The sequence below is a fragment of the Callorhinus ursinus genome, unplaced genomic scaffold, assembly GCF_003265705.2.
Source record: "Callorhinus ursinus isolate GAN/ISIS: 27379988/994484 unplaced genomic scaffold, GSC_fseal_2.0 scaffold36, whole genome shotgun sequence".
Classification (NCBI taxonomy): domain Eukaryota; kingdom Metazoa; phylum Chordata; class Mammalia; order Carnivora; family Otariidae; genus Callorhinus; species Callorhinus ursinus.
In genome coordinates, this window is record NW_027397098.1 from 223,062 (window position 1) to 248,147 (window position 25,086).

General features: G+C 40.8%; 1 protein-coding gene across 1 annotated transcript in view; it reads left to right on the forward strand.

Moving 5' to 3' along the window:
* The window catches only part of ST8SIA6 (ST8 alpha-N-acetyl-neuraminide alpha-2,8-sialyltransferase 6), a 142,829-nt gene extending 118,877 nt beyond the window's left edge, over nucleotides 1–23,952 (forward strand). The window contains exons 5-8 of the mRNA XM_025853614.2: nucleotides 14,067–14,211; nucleotides 17,937–18,049; nucleotides 20,727–20,819; nucleotides 22,245–23,952. Of these exons, the coding sequence (XP_025709399.1) occupies nucleotides 14,067–14,211; nucleotides 17,937–18,049; nucleotides 20,727–20,819; nucleotides 22,245–22,713 (820 nt within the window). The 3' untranslated portion in view covers nucleotides 22,714–23,952. The remainder of the gene's footprint in view (nucleotides 1–14,066; nucleotides 14,212–17,936; nucleotides 18,050–20,726; nucleotides 20,820–22,244) is intronic.
* Nucleotides 23,953–25,086: the final 1,134 nt, after the last annotated feature.

Consider the following 25,086-nt stretch of genomic DNA (forward strand, 5'->3'; position numbering starts at 1 on the left):
TCTTACCTGCTGTTCTGGCTATCTGTTGTTGCATCATCAACTGCTCCAGAACTTGGGATGGCTGGAAACAGTGACTTGATAGTCTCTCCCGGTTTTGGTTTCATGGGCTGACTGGGCTCAGCTGGGAGGCTCTCCGTCTCAGTCAAGTCTCAGCCGTAGGCTCGCTGTCTTAAGGTGGCTGGTGCTGGAGTCATCTGAGCTGGCTCACTCCTACAGCTGGTGCTTGATACGGGCTTTCAGAAGAGTTCAGCAAGGCCCACTATCTCTACCACCTTCAAAGGAGCCCCTGCATGTGACTTGAGCTTCTTACAGCGTGATGGCTGGGTTCCCTCAGGAAGTGTTCAGAGAGTGGACGTTCCAAGAGACTCAGGCAGAAGCCACAAGACTGTTTAGGACCTAGCTTCAGGAGTCCCAGAATGCCACGTCTGTGGCATTCTCTTGGTCAGAGTAGTCAGAAGTCCAGCCCAGATTCAAGGGGAGGAGCTTAGGTTCCACTTCTTGATGTGAGGGTAACATGTCCGTATAGCATGAGGACGAGCCAAGGGTGGCCATCTTTGGAGACTACCTACAGTACTGGCCACTGCCGTATCCTCCCGCTTGACCCCATCACCTTTGTCCAGACCTCCAATCTGTCCTCCTCAAGGACTCTGAAAATGCTTATGTCCTAGTGTCACTGCCTTACATAAGGCCTGCAGTGATTTGCCCTTTCCCATAGAAGAAGACCAAATTGTTCACCTTGTCTCTTTTATAATATGTTTTGTGATATAGTTCTGCAGTGTTCCCCACCTAGTACCCTGTCTCCCAAGCCAGATGGAATTTCATTCAGGATTTTGCATGTTCCATGATCTCTCTTTCTCTCCTGCAGGCTCTCACACTCCCTATTTGCTGTTTCTCAAACATTCTTTGCCCCTCCATCTCTTTCTCTTGCCTTGCCTGGCTGACTTCTGCTCATCTTTTGACTTTCAACTTAAGCTCTGCTTCTTCTGGGGTACTGAGCCCTGGCACCCCAGCTTCAGTTTGGATACCTTCCTATGTGCTCCTGTTCAAGGGCTGGCCCAGGTCCTTGGGTTTATGTGCAGATGCGGTTGGACTCTGTTAAACTTGCTTTTGCTTTGCTTTATTATTGAACCAGCAAAACGTCAACACAAGATTAAGGACTCAAGCAAGTGGATTATTCCACTCAGAGCAGCACCTAAGTTTTCTGTGGTTTATGGAGTGCTTGCGGGGTAAGGAAGGAGCCCAGACCCCAAATGGTGGACTCCATACCTCACACTGGCAACATGTCAGTCTCAAAAATCCACCCCATATCACAAAAGGAAGTTCCTTTTGGACTGTCGGGTCCCCCTTCCAGGTTCTTCCACATTAGTGGTATGCAGCAGGCCTGGCACAAGCCTCACCCAGCCCCTGCGCATAGGTCTGAGGGCATGATGTAAGTTTTTGCCATGGTCTCTCTCCCATTAGACCACAAGCTTTCCATTGGCATTCACTCTTTTTTTTTAATATATCCCTGGTACTGAGAACAGTACTATGATCTTGATTTGCTGAATAAATGTACACATAAATGAATGAATAAATAAGTTTACCCTGAATACTGCTCCATGTCCCTATACTTGACCCCTGCCTCTGCCCTCTTGGTGCTGGCTGTTCGTATGTGTTCTCCTCGGTGTCAGACCCTTTCTTCTTGTTAAGAGCTCTGTCTTCATTCCCCGCCCCAGGAAATTGGTTGCCAGGACCAGAATTTTCAGCATTGGCCTTGACCCTGTGAACACCAGTTTGCCACGCTCAGCCTTGTGACCTGTGTCCGTTTGGGCTGGTTCCCCAAGGGAAGGATTTGGATACTGTTTTACTCCCTTGTTTTGCTCTCTTCTGCATATAGTCATGAAGATTCAGCACGGTTTGAATATTTAATCACGATTTACAAAACGCCTCAAGATGCAGATATTTTCCTGACGGTCAGAGCTTTTACCTGCAGGTCTCACAACAGTGGCTCTGTGGGCTGGTCAGTGACTCTTTCCCTCTGTGTGTCTCTGATATGGTTGATTTGTGTCACGTAAAGCAGTCTTTAGAGGAAGGGTAGGGCAGTGGTAAAGAGCACACAGACGTTGACTCGGGTTCAAATCTGAGTCCTCATCGTGCGACCTCAAGAAACTTAGCCTCTCTGTATCTCAGCTTCCACATCTGGAAAATGGGGAGAACAATTGGGACGGTAATAGTGTTGCCACTATCCCCTCATAGGGCCGTAATGAGAATGGATTAAGTTTCTAGGGTGCAGGGCTTGGAAGAATGTCTGGGACCTCGTAGGAGCCACGTAGGAGGTGACTGTTGGGATTTCATGCATGAACGTGCCTGAGCCCCAAACTCACGTTTTGATTTTAATGTCCCTAGTGGGACCTCTGTGTCACGGCTGTCTCTCTGGCCCCTTTCTGTCAAACGTTCTGTCTGCCTAAGCCTGTGTTTCCGTGAGATCATGTGAATATTTGCATTTCTCTCTGGGTAATTGATGGGTCTGGGTCTCTCTGTCCTGGTCGTTTGTGTGACTCTCTTAGCTCTGCTTTTTTGAGGGTTTTCTAACTCTGTTTCACTTTAATGTGTCTCTTTTATTTTTATTTGGGGGGGGGGCACAAGCAGGGGGAGGGGCAGAAGCACAGGGAGAGAGAGAGAGAGTCTTAAACAGACTCGCCGCCCAGTGTGGAGCCCGATGTGGGGCTCGATCCTACGACCCTGAGATTGTGATCGGAGCCAAAGAGTCAGACGCTTAACTGACTGCGCCACCGGGGCACCCTTGCGTGTCTCGTTTCATTCTCTTGGTTTCTCTCCAGTTTTGGTCTGTGCTTTCTCTTGTCCTCTGCTGTTATCCGTCAGGTACAAACTGAAAGTTAAAAAATATTTTCTGAATTAGTTCATTTCCTCTTCTTGAGAACACTTTAAGCAGCTTACGAATACAATATTTCTCTTGTTCTTTGCTCCTACAACCTCCTCTGGATTTTCTTCCCTCGTGGTACAGTGATGCTTTCTACAAAAGAGATTCCTGGGGTTTGGTGGGCTTTTTTTGCTTCTGGAACATAGTGGGCAAACTGTTAGTCGCTTTTATTGCTTTGCTGGGAAGCCTTCTTCCATTTTCTGCCTCTCTCCTAAACTGTACCGTCCCCAGGTACAAGACAAGGGAAAGGACAGAGTATTTTTTACTCCTCAACATGTTCTCAGGGTCCAGCATGGTGCCAGGAGCACAGGATGTTCTTGACAAATATTTGGGAGATGAAGGAATTCCATGAGGGAATGTCAAGAGTCCGGGAAGATTTCGATGAGCACCATGTCATGGAGCTACTGTCTTTTTTTTCTTTATATTTAATGATTTCCAACTCTGCAGAATCGTCAGTTTATTTTGTTTCAGTGCTTTTTAACTATCTGGGTTCAATTCCCCAGGGAGATACGTCTTTCTAGGAACTGATTTTCTTTCCAGTGTTTGGAATTAGATGGGTTTCAATACCTAGTCTCCCAGTTACTAGCTGTGATTCCTTCGGGGAATTAATTTTTCTGAGGTCGTTTCCTCAATTATAAAATGAAAGTAAGAATCTCTACTTTCAAAAGAATATTGTGAGGATTACCTGTAATGTATAAAATGCATTTACTGTGTTCCCAGCATGAGGGCAGCCATATAGACAAACAGAATAGAGAGCCAGAAATAAACCTCACACATATGGCCAATTGATTTTGGACAAGGGTGCCAAGACCATTCAATGGGAAAAGGACAATATGTTCAAAAAATGATGGAGAAAAAACTGAATATCCTTGTACATAGAAAAGAAGTTGGACCTCTTTCCTCGTGTCATACACAAAAATTAACACACAATGGATCAAAGACCTAAACTTAAGGACAAAACCCATAAAATTCTTAGACAAAAACAGGGGAAAATCTTTATGACATTGAATTTGGCACGATTTCTTGCGGAACCACTGTCTTTTCTCCTGGCTGCCTTGGTCTGTCTGTCACCCATGTTCTCTCACCCAGTAAGTAGATCTCACATCTTCCCCCACCCTGCCCCTTTGCTCTCCAAAATCACTTGCTCAGGGGAGGCCCTTTTAATCTCTAGTTAAGCAAACTCTAGTCATAGACCCTGGTTACCTCCAGTCGGCCTTCCACTCTGGCCCCTTGGCCCTGCCGTCCATCCTCACAAACACAGACTTATTCATTCATTGAACAGCTCTGTTCCCTGGGTCCCCCCATGTGCTGGGTGCTGTCCTGACATCTTCACACCATCTTCCCCTTTCCCCCAGCTTAGCCGCGGTACCATCCCTCTGTGCACTTATCATAACCTCACCTTATGTCAACCTGTATGATATTGAAATGATACCAAAATACCAGTTATGTTTTGTGTCTGTCCCTCCTAATGTAAGTAAGGTCCCAGAGGGAGGGCCCATCCATGTTTTATTCCTATTTGTACTTAATGATTTGTATGTTGTAATGCTCATGACCATCGCCTGATGAGCACCTGGTGAATATGCACTGGATTGTTCTGTGCGTGGGTCCTAATTCTGGATCATACACTTGCACAAATTAAATCTGATTGCTTCCGAGTCCACAGGATATGGGCAGGCAGCTATTAAATCCCCCACATCTGTCCTTCTCTAATCTGGACATTGTTAGTTTCTCACCTGTCATGAATTTCAGTTCCTCCATCAGCAGGGCTGCTCCCTCCAGCCAGGCCCTGGCTTCTTAGCGTGGCTTTGAAAGCAGAGATTATGCAACAGACCCAAGCACACCGAGTATGCTTTGAGCATCACGAGTGCAGTGCGTCTCTCCCCTCTTTTTCTAGCCACTGTTCTTGAATTATGTTGTTCACGTCACGTTTGAATTTTAGTAAGCTGCTACACACTGCTGTTCTCACAAGTTAGCTTAAAACCTGCAGATCTTAGGGGCGCCTGGGCTACTGAGTCGGTTGTGTCTTACTCTTGATTTCGGCTCAGGTCATGATCTTGGAGTCCTGGGATCAAGCCCCTTGTTCGGTTCTGTGCTCAGCAGGGAGTCTGCTTCTCTCTCTCTCTCTCTCCCCCTCTCTCCCCCTCTCCCCCTCTGCCCCTCCCCCTGCTCACACTCTTTCTCTCTAAAATAAATAAATCTTTATAGTAAAAAAAAAACAAAACACCTGCAAATCTTATTCATTCCTCAAAGGCCTCTGGCCAGGGGTGACTTATTCTGACCCTCTCATACCAAATTATTCTTTCTCTCACCTTCCCTATGCCCCCACACCACAGTGCTGCATGCACAGGCCCACACACAAACACCCTCCAGTGTGGCCACAAGGGCATGACGATGTGTGTGGAGGCTGGGCCGGGATGTCTCATCATGTGACATTAGCAGCTACACGATATAAAAGGCCCTTTGAGTCCATAGTGCTCTCTGCTTTTTTTTACAGTGTGCTTCCAATTATGAATTTGAAGATTCTAGAAAAATCTACGGGCTAATAAAATATGGTAGTTCAAACAAGCACATTTTACTTACTTAATGTCCCCTAATTCCTTTGTTGGGAGCATTGCACTTTGTAGGCCATTGCCTGAAGGTGGGCTTTATAATAAGGGTTTGAATTCTAGGTTTGAATCTTGGCTTTACCACTTACTGTTTTGCAATTTGTAGGGGAGGAGAAAGGATTTTCCCTTTACCTTTCTGAGTTCTTGGCTGAGACCCATGTAATAGAAGAGAGATGAACAAGAAAAACAAACAGAAGTTGATTGACATGTAGACCCCCTGGGAGACACCCAGGGAAAGATGAGTATCTCCCCGAGGTGACTTAGAATTCAGGCCCAGATCCCGTCCTCATGGGGAAGGGTCGGGGGAGGTAGGCCTCTTAGGGGAGAGTAAATGATTTTCAGGAAAGTTGAGAGCTTGTGGAACACTGGTTGGAAGGTGGGATCGTTTAGGACAAAGTCTTTCTGAGTGTGGTCTAGCTTCCTCTCCTGTAGGAAGAATCCATCTTCCCTCCTTGGTGGAACTGTCCAGCAGGGGATTTATGACCATTGAGCCCCTTCGGGCAGACAAGGGGAGTTCAAAGAAAACTTCCTGCATTTGCTGTTTATCAAGTGCCTGCATCTCAAAACAATGTACCAAAGCAGCCTATTTGGGGGTAGGTGTCATAACCTGCTACCCTTCAAATGTATCCTCGTAAGCCTTTTTTATTTTCTTCCTTCCTAGATCATATATACCATTAAGACAGAGGCAATGTTTGTTTTCTTCACCAGTGTGTGGACAGTGCACCTTAATAACTACCTAGGTGCTAAGTAAATATGAATGAATATGTGATATGTGACCTAGTTACCTTTTATAAGGCTGGATTGTCCTCAAAGGTAAAATGAATCAACTCTACCTATCTGGCAGGGTTATTGTAGGGCTTGCTGAGATAGTATCTGAAACACTTAGCACACAGTGAGAATGCACTAAATGTCTGATATTATTATTAGTGGTCAATCAGTGAGTTATATGATGTAGGGTAGGAACAGAAGAAAGGGGGACAGCAACAGGATAGAGGCAGTTGGTGTATTGCTTGGCCCAAGTATCTTGTGGCTTTGGACATGGAAAAGAAATGTGACTCTTTGAGAACTGATTAGGATGGTAAATAAGTCCCTGGAAGTGGTATAGACACTTGGGTTTTAAAACTCCTTTTCCTCAGACCCTCATTAGAATTTCAGAGAATGGATCTCAGAAGAAGGTAACTCTTTATTAATACTTAGAAAGGGCCTGTACCCTCTGTCTCACCCTACCTGTCCCACATCATATCAAAGAGTTGTTGGGAGTTTGATAAACAGAAGAGCTGCCCGGGAGCTCTGAGCTAGGGCATTAGGTCGTTAGTATTCAGAGTGGACTCTAAAGCCTGGCACGCAGTCAGCCTGAAGCACTCATTAACATTTCATGGAAATCCCGGAAATGTCCCAGTTAGAACTGAAGAAGAATTTTGACCTGAGACCTAAAACGAATAGGAGAAACAAAACAAAACAATAATAATAATAAAAAAAAAATAATCCAAGGAGACACTCAGCACCTGCACTGTGAAAGAAAAAGGAATTTCTGCAATTTTAAGAAAAATCCCTTTCTCAGAAGTGTATCTGCTGGACTAGCTGTGATGCAAAGGTGATTTGCACATTTTCCGATGCCGTCTTTATACCATTAAGGCTAAAAGTGGTAAGCCCAGTGCTTTCAGGACCAACCTGCTTCTTGAGAGCTAAGCACTTTTGAAAGTATGTAAATTCTTTTCAGTTCTGGAACTTTCTGCGGTACAAAGGGTCCCTGTTCTTTCCTGGGCATGGAGGGGAGCATCTTCGCTTTTGGAAACTGGATTGTGTGGAGGAACTTGCTGAAGGTACGATACAGCAAGTGTGAGATCATCGTCAAGCTGGGGCTTTCTTTTCTCTTTGACACTGGGGCACATTGGCTGGACCACTTGAACCTTGATCCCGTGGGGGACCCTGGATGTCACATAAAACAAGAGCTTTAACGTCTCAGTTATATGTAGGGTTTGAAGCATGTATCTGTAGATTTCTTGCCGCCTTGGAGTGGTGAATGGGCAGGTTTTCAGTGGGGTGCGACCAACATTATTGTGGGAAGCCCTGTGTTGTGGTGGTGCCATCATGGAAAACATCCTGAAGGAAGAAGCTCAAATGAGAGTACTACCCCCCAATTACAACCTACTCTAGTGTCAGTCACAGAGAATTGAATGTCAAAAGACATAGGTTGGTGTCACTTACAACCTGGGTGTCTCGGTCAAGTCACTTCTCTTGACTCTTGTTTTCTCATCTCTGAAGTAGGAATAATCTTTTCTGGCTGTCTGGTGGTCATGGGAATCAGAGGACATCTGGGCGTGAAAATGTTTTGGGATGTGTGTGGTACTTGACACGTGTGGTTTGTGCGTGCTGAACTGGGGGGCATTTACTATTGCGGAATGTGGAATGACTCATTACAGACAATGTAGGTGTCCTGGTAAGAGCATGCTTTCTAGTGTCTTAGTCAGTTTTGACTGTTCTAACAAAGTACCATAGACCAGGTGGCTAGTAAACACCAGACATTTATTTCTCCCGGTTCTGGAGGCTGGAAGTCTGAGATCAGGGTGCCAGCAAGGTTGAGTTCTGGCGAGGAGCCTATTACTGCTTGCACACTGAGAGCCTTCTTGTTGTGTCTTCATGTGTAGAGTAGAAGCAGGCTCTCCAAGAGCCCGTGGAAGGGCACTCATCCATCACGAGGGCTCCACCCTCATGACCTCATTTAAACCCTAGCCACCTCCCAAAGTCCCCATATCCTAACACCATCACATGGGGGGTAGGATGTCTATACAGGAGTTTGGAGAGAACACAAGTGTTCAGTCCGTGATATTCTGCCCACTGTCCCCCAAAATTCATGTCCTTCTCATATGCAAAATGAATCCATTCCATCCCAACAGCCCCCAAAGTCTTTACTGGTTCCAGCGTCCACTCTAAAGTCCAAAGTCTCCTCTAAATATCCTCTATATCAGATATGGGTGAGCTCGAGGTACATTTCATCCTGAAGCAAAATTTCTCTCCAGCTGTGAACCTGTGAAACCAGACAAGTCAAGGGCCTCCAGAGTACCCTGGTGGGACGGGCAGGGGATAGACATTCCCATTCCAAAAGGGAGAACTGGGAAAGGAGAGAATGACAGGTCCCAAGCAAGTACAAAACTTAGCAAGACAAACTTCGTGAGCTCTCAGGTTCAAGATAATCCTCAAGGAGCTGCCCGCCAGGCCCACTGGGGTGGGGTCCTGCCCCCAGGCTCTGCAGGCAGCGACTGCGTCCCCAGGCGACCCCCACAGCTTTGAGCAGAGGCCATCTGGCCAGTTGAAAGCAGTCTTCCCTTTTTGAAACCAAGGACACATCCCTGGAGCCTGAATCACCTTTGGGGTCATCCTTCCCTTACCTAGAAGAATAGTGCATGTTTGATGCAGCGCTTGTGGTCCCCTCCTGTAAAATCTCCGTCCAACAGCCTTCCTTTGCTCCTTGCTGTCTCCTTCCTCTTCAGTCAGACTGGTAGTTTTCCTGCTGGGGGGCTGATTAAGTCTGTGGCTCACACCCACACTAATCTCCTTATCAAACAGATGCTTGGCCTCACTCCTAGCGTTCTCTCCTGAACAATGCCTTCTCCGGTTTTTTGTTTTTGTTTTTGGTTTTTTTTTTTGCATTGTGGACAGGCTGAGAAGTTTTCAGATCTTTAAGTCCTGCTTCTCTTTTGACTATAATTCTGTCTTCAAGTTCTCTCTCTCTTCTTGCATTTTATGAGCAGCAGTCAGGAGGAACTAAGCCGCTCCTTCAATATTTTGCTTAGAAATCTCCTCAGTTAAATATCCAGTTTCAGCACCTACCTTCCACAAAACACTAGAGCTCAAACACAATTCAGAGCCAAGTTCTTTGCCAGTTTATAACAAGGATCGCCTTTTCTCCATTGTCCTTTCATAGTAACATGTCCCTCCTTTCTATCTGAGAGCTCCTCAGAATGGCCTTTATGTAACTTCTGTATTACGTACCAGTATTCTGCTCGTGATTAGTTAGCTATTCTCTAAGAGGATGGAAGCTTCGTCTGTAACTCTCGTCTTTTCTTCCTGAGCTCTTAACAGAGTCACCTTTAAAGTTCTCTTCATGGAACTCTAAGCCTTTTCTAGCATGAGCTTAAAACACTTCCCATTATCCAGGTCCTCGGCCATTTGTACATTTTTAGGTATTTGTTACCGGAGCACTTCGCCCCCCCACCCCCCCTTCTCGGTACCAGTATCTGTATTGGGGTTTTCTAGAGACACAGAACCAATAGGATATATCTACATATATAGAAAGAGATTTATTTTGAGGGATGGGCTCACACAATTCTGGAGGCTGAGAAGTCCCATTGCCTGCTGTCTGCAAGCTGGAGACCCAGAAAAGATGATGGTGTTGTTCCAGTCCAAACCTGAAGGCCTGAGAGCCAGAGAAGCCAATGGGGTGAGTTCCAGTCTGAGTTCCAAGGCCCAAGAACTGGGGGAGAAGGTGTGGGGGTGTAAGTTCTCATCTGAGTCTGAAGGTCTGAGAATCAGGAGCACCAATGTCTAATAACAAGACAAGTTGGATGTACCCACTCCAGCAGAAAGGCAATTTGCCTTCGTCCATCTTTTCTTTTTTTTTTTTTTAAAGATCTTATTTATTTATTTGACAGAGAGAGAGACACAGCGAGAGAGGGAACACAAGCAGATAGAGAGGGAGAGGCACAGGGAGAAGCAGGCTTTCCGCTGAGCAGGGAGCCCGATGCGGGGCTCGATCCCAGGACCCTGGGATCATGACCTGAGTCCACGGCAGACACCAAACGATTGAGCCACCCAGGTGCCCCTCGTCCATCTTTTCTTGTACTTGGGCCATCAATAGATTGGATGATGCCCACCTGCACTGGGCAGGACGATCTTCTTTACTCAGTTCAGCAATTCAAATGCTCATCTCTTCTGGAAACACTCTCACAGACCCAGAAATAGTGTTTTATCAGACCTTGGCATTGACTTGGCCCAAACTGACATGTAAAGTTAACCATCACATACCAATAGTGTCCATTTTTATTTTAATGTTTCCTGCTCTTTCTGTACAAGAAGGGGAAAAGTGCTGTGTGCCCATTATTGTGAACATACCTAGTTGACTTTAGAGTCATCAAAGATCAGAAGTGACTGTTTAGGATGATGGGAAATGGGATGGCAGAGATAAAATTACGTTTTGTTCTGTTTGATTTACACACTTCAGCTTTATACGGACACTGGCTGTTACAGGGGTGTCTACCACATGGATGAGCTGGGAAGTAATGACATAAATTTATAATTCTGCCACTGAATAGAAAGGCTTAAAAAGTCCCATTGGTCAGTAAAGACAAGCTCCAGAAATGAAATTTTGGATAATTATTCTGATATTTTTCCCGGGAGGTTATCACGAGTGATTAGGTGTTTCACGTTGATTTTTGATAGTGATTTTTTTTTTTAAGTGCGAAGGCCATGTCTAAACAGATTCCAACACATTCGTACAGTGAAATACTACTCCAGCAATGAAAAAAAGCAAGTTACTAATACACATAGAAACATAGATGAATCGTAAGAGCATTTATGCTGAGACAAAGTTGTCTTACACAAAAGCATATGTACTATATGATTCTGTTTATATGGATTCTAGAACAGGCAAAACTGATCTTTGATTAAAAACTAATCACAAAAGTAGGGAGGGCTGGAGACAGGCTGGGAAGGGATATGAGGGAATTCTCGTTAGGAGATTGGGGTACAAGGGTGTGCACACTTTTCAACACTCCTCAAATGTGCTTATGATTTTATTTTATGTAAATTTTACCCAAAAATATAAACAAAATGATGATATACATGTTGAGGTGTTTAGGACTAAGTGTACTGATCTCTGTATTGACTTTGATTTGTAATCACCACCACAGTAAAAATGGATTGATGGATGCACAATAAGGCAAATGTAAAACCTTAATTATAGAATCTAGCTGGTAGTTATTCAAGTTCTCATTGTCCAGTTCTTCGCATTTTCCTGTAGGTTTGAGAATGTTATAATAAAATGTTAAGAATGTAATTTCAGGTGTACCTGGGTGGCTCAGTTGTTAAGCGTCTGCCTCTGGCTCAGGTTGTGATCCCAGGGTCCTGGGATCGAGCCCTGCATCGGGCTCCCTGTTCGTGGGGAACCTGCTTCTCCCTCTCCCCCTCCCCCTGCTTGTGTTTCCTCTCTTGCTCTCTCTCTGTCAGATAAATAAAAATTAAAAAAAAAAAGAATATAATTTCAGAAAAAAACTATTAATATAAAAAAACACAAAGGGCACAATGGTTAGTGTTTTTTGGTGATGCAATATTCTCTTAAACACTGAATATCCTTAGAGAAATCGAGCTACTTGTCAAAAGTAAATGAGAATTTATTCCATTACCTTTGCTCAAAATGTTGCATAAAAGAGATATTTAAAATGATAAACACACAAGGGTTTATGAATTTGAAATATGCCACATTGAATTGTTATGAGATTAAATTTATGATTAAAAAACTACTTAGTATCATGTTTTTGACTACACGTCATTTCATTTTCAATTTTTCCTTTTGTTAATCTCCATGAACTATCTTTAAGACATGGTAGGTTCTGAAATCCAAAGAGGGATAATAAGCAGGTGATAGAATTCAATTAAGAAGAAGGTACTATTTTAATGATATAAATTAACTTATAAGTATTATTGAAAATATTGATTTTTAGGGTACAAGTAACATCACAGCATTGCCTTTTCATACCCTGAGAATTACTGAAATTTGGAAAGACTGGAATATAACTCAAAATGCCCCTGACAGATTAGAGCATTTTATTTTTGTCAAAAGGACAAAATTCAATGGGAACTTGTATAAAAGTATACCCTTCAGGACCAAAATCAATAAATGGGGAAGGACCAGTTATGAATCTAGGATGTCAGCAATGACCATGTCAGCCTTGTTCACTGAATATTCACTGTCCTCTGTGCTATGATTGGATCCAGCTTTGGTACATATTTTTTTTTCTAAGTTTTTATGTAAATTCCAGTTAGTTAATGTATAGTGTACTATTAGTTTCAGTAGTAGAATTTTGTGATTTACCACTTAGATACAACCCCCCGTGCTCATCACAAGTGCCCTCCTTAATCCCCATCACCCATTTAACCCATCCCCCCACCCACCTCCCTTCCAGCAAACTTCTGTTCTCTGTAGTTAAGAGTCTGTTTGATAGGTATTTTTAAGTAATATGGAGAAATAAGTAAAGGTTTAAAGAGGAACAAGATGACTAAAATAATGAAAAACTGGTCCTAGGAGGAAAATCTGAGAGAAGAGGAATTTCTCTAAATGCTTCCAGATTGAAAAGGCTCAAGTTCCCCTTGTTTATTACCATTTTCAATTACATGAAGTGTTTTTATGGAGAGATTCTATGAAAAACGAACAAGGGAAATGGATTTAAGTTAAGAGATAGTTGAGTTGTACAAATGGAAGGATCTCTTGACTTCAAGGTTGATTAAACTCTGGAATAATTATCAAGTGATGCTGTGGATTCTGCATCCCTGGAGAATTATATAAACAAAATATAAATTCTGAGTGGATCTAGATTGACCTGCCAGAGGTTGGGGGCAAGCCCTGATGATCCTTGAGAGGACCTAACTGGGTCTACATTCCATTAATAATGTTTCACTCCACAGTAAGAGTTTTGAAACCGCTTGATACTAAATTATATTCTTTCTCTAAGGAATGGCAACTTTAAATTCGCTTCACTCAGAAATTCCCTGTGTTAATTTACAGCAGTGTGACTGTGGATAGCAATACCATATTGTATACTTGAAATTTGCTAAAGGGGTAAATATCAACTGTTCTCAACACACACACACACACACACACACACACACACACACACACACACACACACACAAAGAAAAGAAATCAATGATAATTATGTGAGGTGATGGATATGTCAATTAGCTTGATTGTGGTGGTGATTATTCCACAATGTAGAAATATTAGCAAAACATGAAGTTGAACACCGTAAATATAAATCATTTGTGTTCATGAATTATATCAGTAAAGCTAGAAACAAATCCCTGTATTGAATGATTCTTCTTTTCATTAGACTTGTCTCCTAGTAAATGACTATGTGTTGCTTTGGTGACAGTTTGTAATACTGTTCTTAGTTTCTCTACTTTATAATTATTTAAAAATAATTACAGTATAACCTGTCATTTTTCTCTTTAATGTTATAACATTATCATTAGGAGGACATTTTTAAATGTGAACCATTATGTTCACGAGTGTTTTCTGTCGGTGAGCGGGTCCCTACCTGAGCGTAAGTATGTTTCACATTCTTCGCTTTTTGATCTTGCCAGGTTATCATTCCATCATCTAGACCAGTTAGGGTGGAAAGAGATAAAAATGTCATCTTGGTGAACGATTTCTCCTCTTTCTGAAAGTCAATATGGCAAAAATCCTCTTGCATTTTCCACTGTATCCTCTATTTCTGGTTTCTTAATCTCGTTCCGTGGTTCACTTTTATTCTTCTCCTTCGCAGAGCAAAACTTGCTTCCTGTTGTGATGCTGCTCAAAACTTCATTGTTTCTCAGAATAACACTCCAGCCGGGACCAACATGAGCTATGAGGTGGAAAGCAAAAACGAAATCCTAATTAGAGAGAACATTTTTAATATGTTTCCAGTGGTGAGTAAAGATTTGTTGTGGTTGATTTGTGTCGCCATTGCAGGTGACTTTTCTCCCACGTTACACTGTAACTTACACTAATGGAGGAGTTAACTTAGAATTAAAATACCATATGTTGTTTTGATGTAAAAGATGGTGATAGTGGTCCCTTTTAAAAAGACAATTTTGAATGCAAGTGGCTCTGCAGGGAACGGTATTTATATCTTACATGATAAACTCTCCAAGTCCTTGAGTCTTCATGACTCATCCTTGCATGAGATGAGCTACTTGGGCTTTCTGCATAGTAATTACTGGGGCTTGGGAAGAGGACCATTTTTCACCTGGAATAAGATTCTTCCAGTTGTCAGTTTTGGTGACTGAATCAATTCCTTCACAAAGAGCTGTGGGTTTATGTAGCTAATCTTTGGGAAGTAAACTTGTTAAGAATTTGTGGTCAGTGGGGGCGCCTGGGTGGTGTAGTTGGTTAAGCATCTGACTCTTGGTTTCAGCTCAGGTCATGATCTCAGGGTCATGAGATCGAGCCCCGGATCAGGGGCTCAGTGCAGAGTCTGCTTCAGATTCTCTCTCCCTGTCCTTCTACCCCCCCCCCCCACTGTGCTTTGTCTCTCTAAAATAAATACATAAATCTTAAAACGAAAAAAAAAAGAATTTGTGGTCAGTGAACATAACCTCACGTTCAGGGATTTCTGTGCGGTGTGTTCATTGATGTATCCCAAGCTCCAGAACATTCCCCACTGCATATATGCATTCATTACATATTCATTAAATAAACTAATGAGTAATGATACAGTTTCATTATAAGAAGAAACTTCTTTAATATAAATCTAAACTTGGGGAGAATTTTTGTCATGAAGAACAGCCTATCGCTTATAAACGTACACCCTCAGTCATCTTTTCATGATTTGATTAAAAGCAATTAAGCTAAGTCAATATGGTCAAAAATGGGATGACCTTATATATGCAGTTTACCAACTGTAGACTATTCAGTTCTTGCAATTAATTCCCTTTTGTTGGACCTTTGACTTCTTTTAACTAATTTATTGGTCATGTAAGTTGTTACGGTTTTTCTTTTACTATTATAATTCAAAGGAAGACTAACTGGCTGAGAATGATTGCAAAATGAATAGAAAATGATACAGAAAAAATATTACAAATTTTCTGGAAGGAAAAGGGGACAAAAAATGATTCATAAAGCATTCTAAAAATGCCCTCATGATACATTGAAATTACCAATAATTGAAAAGTTAGTAAGTACAGAATATTTATATTCCCAAAGAAGTCCTGAGAGAGTTTCACAATGAACTTTCACCCTTGCAATTTTTTCTACTGTTTTCCTTGCTTTAGACTGATCAGAACAGAGGAGCAGCCGAGATTTTTTTTGGCTTCTAATTGGCACTTTGAAAAGAATAACCTAGGCTTGATAATTTTATATGCAATTAACAACAGCATCCATTTCCCAAATTTGCACTAATTTTTCAAAATTAGGGTGGGGGGCGGGGAGGTAATTCTGACTTCAGTAACAGTTGCAGAGCTAGGCCACTTTTCTGTGTTGCTTCAACACTCCCTTTCTGTGGAGGAGACATCTAAGGGAGCCGGCCTCCTTCCCTCCCTGCTTCCTGCATCCCCCTGTTCTGTTCTGCTAGAAAACTGTGGGGCACCAGCAAGCAGATCACAATAGATACTTTTAATGAATGTTATGAAGTCATTTCCTCCAAACACTTTGCTAAGTTACTTGAAAAGAAAACAAGGTTGGTTTTCCACCAGAGTGAGCAATGAGCAGGCCTTGCTCAACATAGCACATATCTTCCACTCTCTTAGGAGCTTTATTTTAAGAAACATTGGAGTTTGTAATTCAGAGGTTACTCTTACTGAACATGAGATCCCAAAGCATATGGGCTTTTCCTCCCAGTTGACCAAGAAACCAGAGAAAACATGTGTTATTTTGAGTGCTATTTTAATAGGAGACAAGTTTCCTTCAGTCATCTTTTCTGTTGTACCATTAAGAGTATATTTGCATTCTATCCAATCTGTAAAATTCAAAATTTATCGTGGCACCATTTAGTAAACACAGGTTGAAGACATCTTGAGCTAGAAGTACAGCAGACTTGAAATCACCTGAGGTATTTGGGAACCATTAACTTCAGAGCCCGGTCCTCTGCTAGGCATTGCAGATACAAAAAGAGAAAAAGGTACATAATTAACATTGTATTCATTGAATGTGAGAAGCTGTGTAACTGTAGGGAATAAGAGCATGGCCTCCTTCAGGGGTTTGAATCCCAGCTCTGACACTTGCTAGCCACTACTTAAACCCATGCTTTTATTTCCTGCCTGTAAAATGCTCATAAGGATCACATGTGTTAATAAGTCAGGCACTTGGAACAGCGTCTCTCGTCTAATAAGCACAATATGATTCTTAATGGTTAGAGACAAACCTAGGTGCTGAACCAGAGTTCTTTCTGCTTGTTTGGCATCTCCCAAATGAAGCACCTAACAGTCACAGATTCAGCAGTTCTTTGGGCTTCTCAGAACCACACTGGCCCTGAGGTGTTGCCATTGGTACTGGTAAACTGGCTTTGGGCAGTAGGCTGCCCTGATTTGTAGTGTTGGCCGATTTTAGTGGTGTTTGTACCCCTGGGGTGGCAGATTTAAATTTACCAGTGGCTTCCCGACAGTTCACAAAATTCCTGAATATTTACCCGCTGGCTCCCACACCCTGGTCCAGGTGGGTCCCAGCTCAACACTGGAGGTTTTTTTGCAGGGCAGGCCCTTGGGGCCAGCAAGCCTTTATTGAAACGCCACTGTGTACATTACAACATGCAAGGTCTACGGTGAAAGATGAGGGGAAGCTAAAAGTCATAAACACACTCTCTGCCCTTGAGGACCTCCACTTGAATTCTGAAGACGTAAGAGGTGGCTCAGGACGATGTCACTCTGGAGTCTGAGCTGGGCCCCCTTGGTGCTGCTCAGGGTCCTGTCATTATGTCAGGGAAAGAGACCAGCAAAGAAGTGCACCATTGAATTGAGAAGTTACGTTTCAGACTGGGAAGGACTTGGGAAAAGGGGGAAATCTTTTGGGGGTAGACAAGTCGGGTGCTTGGAGGAAATATAAAAGATTCAGGCCTTGGAAATTCATTTGAAATATGTCAGCACGGAGTTAGTAGGCATCCCTGCAGCTCTGTGGCCGGTCATTTTCAGAGATGACAGGCACAAATCTCATGTCATCACTGAGCCTGCAGGTCTAACTATTTAAGAAGCACAGGAAACTTTCACTAAATTACCTATTCATTTTATGCCCAAGAATAGAGGATTTCGTGATACTTTCTAATTGCTTTATTTCCTCTATTTTGCTGAAAACGTTCCTGTTTGTTGGAAGGGTCCAGTGTGGGATTTTGCCAGTCTAGTGCTATGTACTTAATTATATGATGTAAGATACATTAAGTTACATTTTATAAACAAATGTATTATATTTTAGATTATTACATGATAGGGTATGTGATACACTGTATATTCTTCTCAAGAGAAATGAAAGGCAGGATTACAGGATTTTTTTATCGTAAGTCATAAGTTGATCAACATGCTATGGCATCATTACTTCTGCTTTTTTTCCTTGCTGTTTTTCTTTCCTTAGCATGTATAAAAAACGTAGCTGCTCACATTAAGCTGGTGATGTTTGTGGTTCTGAAACTAAAGCTATTTTGTGATAGTTTTTCGCTTCCTCCTGCTAGTCTCAGCCTTTCATGGAGTACCCCTACAATCAGTGCGCAGTGGTTGGAAACGGGGGAATTCTGAATGAGTCTCTTTGCGGAGCTGAAATAGACAAATCCGACTTCGTTTTTAGGTAAGACCTGTCAGATTGGTTTCCTTGAAACCAAAGGTCAGTTGGATATTTCAAAGAGGTGCTGTAAAGATTCTCCATGTAAATTTCGACCTTTGAGCTGTGTTGCTTAAGTCTACAAATTATCTAGGTAGCCTTTCCTGAAGTGTTAAATGGATCACGAGTTCCTCAGAATGTTAATACCAGAAGGATAAAACTGCGATGGCCACATTGCAGAAACTCTGCTTGAAATCATGGTGAAAGAGGGTCTTCACTGCAGGACTTGTCAGAGCCTTCAGTGTATTGATATCATGGCTCCTTCAGAAGGACTGTGGAGAACATTTCCCAGGTTCACCTAGAACCTATATATATATATATATATTATATATATATATTATATATATATATATATTATTTATATAAAAAATATATATATATATATATATATAAACAGAGCATTTCAAGAAACTTTTGTTCTCAGATAATACTCGAGAAAATGCTGACCTAAGCCTTGTATTGCCATGCAACATCATTGTTTAGTTTTCAGGCTTGAAATTAAAAAAAGAAATTGTGGAGCTTCTAAATTCTGGTCTTTTAAAGTGTTTATATCTCAGTAGCAGCTAGCTTGCAAACACAGAAGCAAAAGTGGTTTGTTTCTCTGTGTGCCTGTGCTAATAAGCCAAGCTGCAGAGTTTCTGCGCTTTCCAAATATGATGGAAAGGTGATTCATCCCTGTGAGGATGGATTTCAATTGAAACGCACCTTTTTAAAAAGTAAGTTCAAAATCTGTTTCTTCCTATTTCAGGGGCACTGATTTCCTACATCAGAGGAGAGCCTTTGATCCTTATTGATTTAATGTTGCCCTTTATAGCAACTGAAAAGGAAGCAGGATTTTCAGTCAGTAGCTCCCCTCCCCAACCTACTGTTTTACTTGAATCTCATTTAAAGTTTTTATTGCTACAGGTAATGACAGAACAGTAGACCTGACAGTCCATCAGGTCATTGAATGTGCTCCTCATGATTCATGATAAAATGACCAATACCTGAATGATTTGGCCATTTAGTTAAAGCACTCGCTGTAAAAAAGCCATAATGAAGCTAAATAATTGTTCTTGTAATAGACTTCTTATAGACTTAAAATTCTCAAAACATCTGTGGGGAGTGGTATGGCTACGCATACATTTTACCTTATGGCAGACACACGAAATACAAGTTGAGGTTTAGGGGTGCCTGGGTGGCTCAGTCGTTAAGCATCTGCCTTCGGCTCAGGTCATGATCCCAGGGTCCTGGGATCGAGCCCCGCATCGAGCCCCGCATCGAGCCCCGCATCGGGCTCCCTGCTCAGCGGGGAGGCTGCTTCTCCCTCTCCCACTCCCCCTGCTTGTGTTCCTGTTCTCCCTGTCTCTCTGTCAAATAAATAAAATCTTAAAAAAAAGCTGAAGTTTAAAAAAGAAAAACAAACATCTTAGCAACTACTTAATTTTGAACTCTGCAGTAAGTATGCATATTTCTGGATCCTACCTTTGCTGCCGGGGATGTTTCCGAGACAGTGCTCCATTCAATACATGCCCTCTTTAATACCCATCACCAGGCTAACCCATCCCCCCGCCCCCTCCCCTCTAGAACCCTCAGTTTGTTTCTCAAGGTCCACAGTCTCTCATGGTTCGTCTCCCCCTCCAATTCCCCCCCCCTTCATTTGTCCTTTCACCTTTAATATTAAAAAAGAATTTGGGACTGTATTAGAAGGTAGATTTGTTATCACAGGATGTCCATTAATGAAGGCATTTCTGTATTATCTATGATTGATATTTATTTTTTGCAAGGTGACATATTTAATTATTTTCTGACATGTCTTTTTTATCAATGAGAGATGTACATGGTCCATTTGATTTTATGTTTCATAGAGTGTGGAATGCTGTTTCAACTTCAGTCCCTGCAGAACACATCACCTTGAAACAGCTTTCCTTAGGACACTCCCAGAGAAACTCCCTTTGTATGTATAGCTTTAAAGAAATGGTCTACTTGAAATTCTGTAAACAATACTTAGGGAGTCATAACCAACTTTCCCTTTTTTGTGAAAGGAATATAATTACTCAAAATTACAATTCTTAATTTGTTTTGAGTATTAAAAACAAATTAGTACTCAAAAGAGGAAGAGAACATTTATACGAAAACATCATTATAGGAACATTAGGGTTTTATTTATTAACAGCATAATTTGCTAGAAAAACTACCCATTTGGGAATCAGGAAATTTCAGGTTTGTTTGTGTTTTTTTTTTTTATTTTGTCTTTGCTTCTGGCAGATTCTGTAACCTTAAGTGCAATGCCCCCTTTTTTTTAAAATCTGTAAATTGATGATCATACCACTGTGGGAATATAATCAATAGAAACAATAATTTTAATAAAAGGATTATGAACTCTTCAGAAGCTAGGCAAGGTGGTTGTCATTTCTCATTTTGATATGTTTAGGGTCTTAATATTGAAAGCATTTATCAAATTTGTATATTTCATGCAATGTTGAAGTGCCAATTAAGAGTTCAGTACTCACTGAAGTTTTAAATGGAAATCAGATCAATTTAGAACTCCTGAACAGCCATGATTTTCTTCGATAAAATGACAGTAATCATATGTGTACATGTATGTGTATGTGCTTTTTTTTATAAGTTGCATTTTGAAAATACTTTTTTTTTCAAATTTCAGGTGTAACCTCCCCCCAATCACGGGAAACGTTAGTAAAGATGTTGGCAGTAAAACCAATGTTGTGACTGTAAATCCCAGTATCATAAAACTAAAGTAAGTACCTCCAACTTACATAACTGTTTGAGAACATTTGTTTTATTACTTAACATATTTCTTAGTTTGAACACCATCTTATTGCTGGAATGACTTGCAACACAGTTAGAATGATGTTTGGGGAAAAGATAGAAGAATATATTCATAATTTTTTACTTTCTCTCAAGGTTGTAGGTTATAAGAGGTATGACCTCTTTTTTTTTTTTTAAGAAAACCATCTTATTTTATTTTAAAGACCTCATTCTTTATTTTTTAAAGTAATCTCTACACCCAGTGTGGGGCTTGAACTTACAGCCCTGAAATCGAGTTGTATGCTCTACCACTGAGCTAGCCAGGCATACCAACCAATTGTACTTCTAATGTCGTAAGCTGAACATTACTAATCAAGTGAGAACTCATTTATTTCTTCATCTTTTTTAACAATAGTGAAGTTACTTTTGAGAATTTTCTTTCAGAATTTTAGCATTACTCTTTTATCTTGGGAGCAGTTTCTTGATAGAACAGTTTATTTAGAAACTTCAGAGAATGAGTCTTAGGCCAAAAAAAGAAAAAAAAAGTTTTTACTATGAATAGTTTATTACCAAAAACTAATTCCTATATTTCATTTTTCACAGTGTAGCCACTACAAAATGTTCCTGGTTAATAAAAATCCCATCCATAGTTTTACTCCATTGTTTTCATCAAAATTGACTAATAATCATTACTAATAAAGTACACGATATACTCATCTAGTTCTAGTATCTCTTAAGATAATGTGAGATATTGTACCTGCATCCCAAAAGTTTACTTTCTAAACACAATCATGCATATTAGTATATTTACTAAGGTATTATTTAAATCAAACACACAGAGCTATCACAATACATAAGGGAAATTTAAAATATATATGTGTGTGTGTGTGTGTATGAATATAGATATTTAGGTTCTTTATAGGAAACTTTTATTTTGTGATCACATATACAAAAAGATACACAGATCACCAGTGTACAGCTCAGTGAATTTTTTTAACGTATAGACATTTTAAGAGTGTCCTATGTTTGAGAAAACATCAGTCATTATTAAATTGGAAGGTATTTCTGTATCAAAAAGCTATCTTAGAGAAAAAATTACTGAGTTGGAAGATAAAATAATCTAAGAAATGTGTGTCCAGTAAGGATATAGCCCAGTAAGAAAATATAATATAGATGAAAGCCTTGGGACACCATGAAAGATCAATGAAGACCTAGCCTTTGATGTTTACAGGAGGCTTACTTGTACTTGAACTCTGAGTCCACTGCTTGTCTCTTATATACAACAGTGATATAAATAGTTCAATGGCTCGGCCAGTGGTAAATTCAGCCTTATGTAACCCAAACTGCTACTTTGCTTATAATGATGATGATGTGGTTGTTTTGTTTTGTTTTGTTTTGTTTTTTAATTTGGCAGATACGGGAACTTAAGGAAAAAGAAAGAAATATTTCTGGAGGACATTGCAACCTATGGAGACGCGTTCCTTCTTCTGCCAGCGTTTTCTTTCAGGGCCAACACGATTGCCTCTTTCAAAGTGTATGACACCCTAAAGGAGTCTCAAGCAAGACAGAAGGTTCTATTTTTCCATCCCAAGTACCTGAGAAATCTTGCCCTTTTCTGGAGAACTGAAGGTGTGACGGAGTTTCGCCTGTCCTCTGGCTTGATGATCACAAGTGTGGCAGTGGAACTGTGTGAGCACGTGAAGCTGTATGGATTTTGGCCCTTCTCTAGAACGGTTAAAGACACACCTGTCAGCCATCACTACTACGACAATAACTTACCTAAACGTGGTTTTCATGAGATGCCTAAGGAATATAGACGAATTCTCCAACTTCACTTGAAAGGAATCCTCAAATTACAATTTAGCAAATGTGAAATAGCTTAAGCATAGTTCTTTAAATGGTAATAGTTGTAATAGAATGCCGTAGGTGAGTAACGGTGTTTCCCAATGCTACAAGCATTGGGTGTAGGGCTGATAGGAAGAGCCCCAAAACTTGGTTTGATCAAAGCTCCCCACTGAGCTTGCAACCTCAGCAGCTCATGCAGTTGTCCTGATCTTCAGTTTTCCTCCCTGTAAAATGGGGACCCTGATATCTAACTCTATCTAATAATCTATGAAAACTCTTGGCAAAAGATTGGCGTGAGGTAGGGACTCCATGAATATTTCCTTGTTGCTCTCTAGAACTGCCGTTTCCACTCTCAGTAGACTGATAATAAAAGGCATGCTGTTTTGAAGACCCTTCCTGGAGAGAACTGCTGACTTGCCAGTTTTCACTGGGGTTCTTTTTCAAGCAGGCCTCTCTATTATCAATAATATCCTTCTCATCCTCCTTCCTGTCCTAAAGAGTGCATCTAAGAAATTACAGCAAACCCTTGGTGATTCAGGAATGAAATCCTCCTCTTTGGGTAGTAATGTGCCTGCTTCTGATTACCTTCACTAGGGTCATTAGCTGCAGTGATGTGTCCGGCTGGATTTAGGCCAATTGTTTTCCTCCTTTATTTATATTTTTAAATCATTCTTCATAATTTATATTAACTTCCTGCCTTCCTCTTAAGCCTTTTCCACTCCCAGTCACAGGAACTATTTTAAGAGCATGAAGAGTTACAATAGCCAGTTTTTCTTACCTGGTGTCTGTGGAGTCACATATTCAGTCTATTTTGTAAACAAATTATCCAACAGCTACTTCATGCCAGGCCCTGTAGCAATCTCTGTGAGAGGGACCTAAAGGTGACCAAGTCCTGCAGGAGGAAACGGACGTGCATATGACCAACTGTCGTTATGACAGCTATAAAGAAAGTACTATGAGGACCAGAGGCAGGAGTAATTCAATCTATTTCAGTGGCCTCTGTTTCGGAGAAGAGGTAATTGCCAAATAAAACCTAGAAAGTGAGTAAGATTTTAATAAATGAAGAAGATTCTAGGTAGAGGGAATATGATGGGGGGAAAAGCGGTCCCCTTGATTCTCAATCACCAAAATGAGGATATTTGAAGATAAATCATGGTCTTTGCCCCAAGAACTGTCACTTGAACAGAGGTTGTAGCACATGAGGATGGTGGCTTGGGCCCACCTCTGAAACGGGAGTCATCGTGACCTGATAAATTTCACAGGAAAACGGTAAGGATTAAAACACACCAAAACTTAATTCTCATAAAGAAAGGTATATATTTACATGAGAAATAGGACAAGTAATTTAAACATCAGTATCAAAGCTTAAGTTGTATTGAATATTACCATTTTCACACCACTCCCTTCATTATGATGATACCTGTTAATGTAGGTCATCCCTTCATCTACTGAATAAGTTCTTTGATGACTTAACTAAGTGACTACATTTCTACTTTGCCTGTTTGTCTTTGTACCATCATGAGGAGGGCAGAAATTGGGGTGGAGCCGACTTGTCAGCATGCTGAATTAATTACAAATAAAATTCTGAATTCTTACCTTAGCCAGATGATTGTTTTACTAAATGTCCCTTTTAAGACCATTCTGCTGTCAGTCACTTATTTTGGCAAAGTACCTCATTCCTTTCATTGTGGTTGATATTTTTTTATGCCATTCTTTGTTCACATTTTATTCTATCACAGATGAAACCTATTAGCTCCATAAATTGCTTAAAAGTTCATATATAAATATTTTCCAAAAGGAGCATGCTTTTAGTTACATGAAGTCTATTTATCTTTCTTTCTGTGCTAATGAGTAAGTGGCTGTTTTCTATTGCTTCTAATGGATTTAATTTGTTTTTAAAACTCTGCTAGCAGTATGAGTAATGTCTATCATGTTACTAATGGTGGATTATTAAAAATAGAACATTCTAATATTTTATAGTTAACAAAATGCTTCCCTTAAAATGTTTTCTGGGGAGTAGAACCTTAAACTTTTATTTTTGATGATATTGGAAATAGATGATTAAGGAGTAAAAGTTATAGAATATATTGAAATCAATCATTAAATAAATATACAATATGGAGATTTTATACATTGGTTTAATAAAAATTACATATGATTAGCACAGAACTTACTTAAGTTTTTCCCATATAACTTCCTCTTTTAACTTTGGAAATTTTCTCGGGAATATCAAAATAGAATCTTTAATGTCACCGACACAAATTTTGGAAGTATTCAAAATGGTATGTGTTGGTTCACAAACTTCTCGGGGGCTTCCCACGTGTAATCTAAAACTGGTCCCTATACACCGAACACAGCGAGAGACCAAAGAAAGAGGAAGACCACTCCAGATTTGGTAGGGGGTAATTTTA